At 48.9% G+C, this 3,256-nt stretch overlaps 1 protein-coding gene across 1 annotated transcript; it reads left to right on the top strand.

Moving 5' to 3' along the window:
* The first annotated feature begins 1,188 nt into the window (after positions 1-1,188).
* Positions 1,189-2,606, top strand: ASB12 (ankyrin repeat and SOCS box containing 12). Its single transcript, XM_037817681.1, has 2 exons — positions 1,189-2,029; positions 2,473-2,606. Exons 1-2 carry the CDS (start codon positions 1,204-1,206, stop codon positions 2,604-2,606), a joined length of 960 nt encoding a protein of 319 aa, XP_037673609.1. The 5' UTR covers positions 1,189-1,203.
* Positions 2,607-3,256: the final 650 nt, after the last annotated feature.

Raw genomic sequence — 3,256 nt, 5'->3', positions numbered from 1 at the left:
GATATGGGAGAGTAAGGAGACTCACACTCTGAAAACAATCTGCTTACCCTAATGACACTACAAATTGAGGTGGGTTACTTTGACTTTGGAGCAGTGGGAACAGGACTGGTAAAGTTGGGGGTTAGTTTGAGTCAGTCATTAGGCCCCAGGGTGATTTTGTAGGGCCTGGATATAATGGGGAGAGAAGAGTTGAGGGTTGAGGCAAGGCTCCAGGCTGCACAGGGCAGAGAGGATGGGAAAAGGAAGAGGGGTGAGGAAGCAATGGTTCTGAGGAGGTGTTGCCAATCAAAGCGTTTCCTGGGTTGAGGTGGTCCTGGAGGAGAAACTGTCACCAGAGGAGGACTTGCCCTAGAAACCTCAACTGTTTGCTACCAACTCTTAGCCTTCATTTTACTTGAAATGTGTACTCTGTAATGCCACCTCTGTATCTAATCAGTAAATGTCATTCAACCCCCATTTCCTGAGCATCTCTGTTGCCTGAAGCATAGGGTCTCAGTATGAGAGGAGGTCACAGAAGGTTTGGGAGATGGATATTTGGTCATATCATAAAGATCAGTGAAGGGGTTGAACTCTATCTAAAAGGCTGAGAGGTGGAGTTGAGGACCTGCCCCGTTACACTGATCTCAGAATGTTCAGGGATAACAGCTTGAAACCACAAAGAACTGTCCTATTGGCTTGGTAACTGACAGGCCAGAGCCACCTCATTAGTCCACACTTTCTGAACCAAGGAAGATGCATCTATCAAATTCCCAGCTATGATTTAGGCTCTACTGGAGGTAGAGGAACACAAGATGGATGCAGGTTCTTTCTCTGGAGTTCACACAGGAATGGAGCACAGATAAGTGAAAATGTGTTGTGAAAGTTCATAGCTGAAGTCTGCATTCAAGCCTTTGGAATTGCTGACCTGGAGGAGGGGGAGATTAGGGAAGGCTTCCCAGAAGTAGGAGTTTGAGGGATGGGCAAAACAGCATAGGCAAAGGCACCAAGGTGTGAAACAGACAAACCTGTTTTGGCATCCATGTCTGGAGCCTAAAATAAGGCAGTAGGAGTGAGAAGCAGGGAACCTATGGGTGAGCAGCTTGATGGTGAAGGGCAGGGGAAAAGAGCTTGAGTAAATGCTGGCATCCAGACTTTCAGTGGGGACCCTCAGCCTCTCTCCTTTGTTTTTGTCACCTATAGATCTGGCATATCCTCCTGCTCATAATGAAAATAGTCCTGCTCCAGTCAGCCAAGATGAACCTCATGGACATCACCAAGATTTTCTCCCTCCTGCAGCCTGACAAGGAGGAGGAGGACACCGACATGGGGGAGAAGCAGGCTCTCAATCAAGCTGTATATGACAACGAATCCTATACCCTGGACCAGCTTTTGCGCCAAGAGCGTTACAAACATTTCATCAACAGCAGGAGTGGCTGGGGTGTTCCTGGGACGCCCTTGCACTTGGCTGCTTCTTATGGCCACCTGAGCTGTTTGCAGATCCTCCTGGCACATGGCACTGACGTTGACAGCTCGGACGTCAAGGCACAGACACCGCTTTTCACCGCCATCAGTCATGGCCATCTGGACTGTGTGCGTGAGCTTTTGGAAGCTGGTGCCTGTCCTGGTGGTAGCATCTACAACAACTGTTCTCCTGTGCTCACAGCCACCCGTGATGGTGCAGTTGCCATCCTGCAGGAGCTCCTAGGCCATGGTGCAGAGGCTAATGTCAAGGCCAAACTACCAGTCTGGGCATCAAACATAGCTTCATGTTCTGGCCCCCTCTATTTGGCTGCAGTCTATGGGCACCTTGACTGTTTCCGCCTGCTTTTGCTCCATGGAGCAGATCCTGACTACAACTGCACTGACCAGTGCCTATTGGCTCGTGTCCCACGGCCCCGCACACTCCTTGAAATCTGTCTCTACCATAATTGTGAGACAGAGTACATCCAGCTGTTAATTGATTTTGGTGCAAACATCTACCTTCCAACTCTCTCCTTGGAGCTAACCTCACAAGATGATAAAGGTGTTGCAGTGCTGCTACACGCCCGAGGTGAGTGGCAGGCAGGCCAGCCTTAAAGGCCTCCTGGCTTGGAGATCTTAGAGGCCCCCCAAAACCCCAAGTCAATCCTTCTGGGATAACTTGGAGAAAACACAGTCTTTCTCCCTCTCCTGGGGCCCCAGTGGAGAAGAGGTTACAGATTCCATGTTAGGGAAGCTTTCACAGCACTATGAAGAGGTTACTAAGATAAAGTGGGGATAGCACTAGCCCAATTTCTGGTCCTGTCACTGCCAATGACTTTTGTGTGACTTTGAACAAGCCATCTCTCTAGGCCTCATTCCCATTGGTACCATGCATTGTGGGCAGATTGGGGGAACATTTTTTAGAAGGGAGAGGGCAATCAGGACTGTAGTAGTCAGGGCAAGGTGGAAGTAGGCTTGGGTTAGGACCTATCCTAAGAATTGCTCCTCATGACCTGTTTCTCCTTGCAATAGCCATCCCACAGTCGCTACTATCACAGGCCCGTTTAGTTATCCGCAGAGCCCTACGCCAGGCCAGCCAGCCACAAGCCATCGATCAGCTGGATATTCCCCCCATGTTGATCAGCTACCTTAAACACCAAACGTAATCTTGCAGTCTGTCCAGGAATTCACAATGCTTCTAAAACCCACCTGAAGACCCACTGGAGCTCCCACTGGAGCTGCTCTTCTGTATTATCCTCCACAGTAAAATCCTTGACAAAATAAATCCTGGTGGCTGCTGTGTTGGTGGGGGTGGGAGGTAGAGAGTGGGGATGGGGGCAGTTCATTAGTAGAAGGGATCCGGTTGGCCAGGAAGAAGGATGGTGATGGTCTGTCATCTGACAGACACAGGAGTCCTGACCACTGAAAAGACAGAAAAGAAAGCTAACCCAGTAGTCAACACCTCCCCAGCTAAGATCTTCTAGAGTTTGGAGCTGAGTTGCTCTGGAAACAAGGTTGTGAAGAAGCCCAAGTGGGTAGAAAGCAGCATCAGCTTGCCCAGCTCTGTACTTTCTCTCACTTTCTCTGGCTGCTACAAGGCATATTTTCAGGGGTTTGTCCCCCAGCCCCCTATTACCTTGAATCAAGTGGCCCAGGAACTCTCATTCACTCACTGGAATTATAAGATGTATTCCCACTAGTCCAATTTAATTGTGAAAACAAACTACCAAATATTTACAAATATTAGGGAATCTAATGCAGAAAAGGAATAGGTTACATAGATTGAGAAGCCAAACAGGACAGGAAGGTAGTCCAG

This window comes from Choloepus didactylus, chromosome 24 (assembly GCF_015220235.1).
Source record: "Choloepus didactylus isolate mChoDid1 chromosome 24, mChoDid1.pri, whole genome shotgun sequence".
NCBI lineage: Eukaryota > Metazoa > Chordata > Mammalia > Pilosa > Megalonychidae > Choloepus > Choloepus didactylus.
The sequence above is the reverse complement of the archived record's forward strand: the minus strand, read 5'-3'. Positions and strand labels throughout refer to the sequence as shown.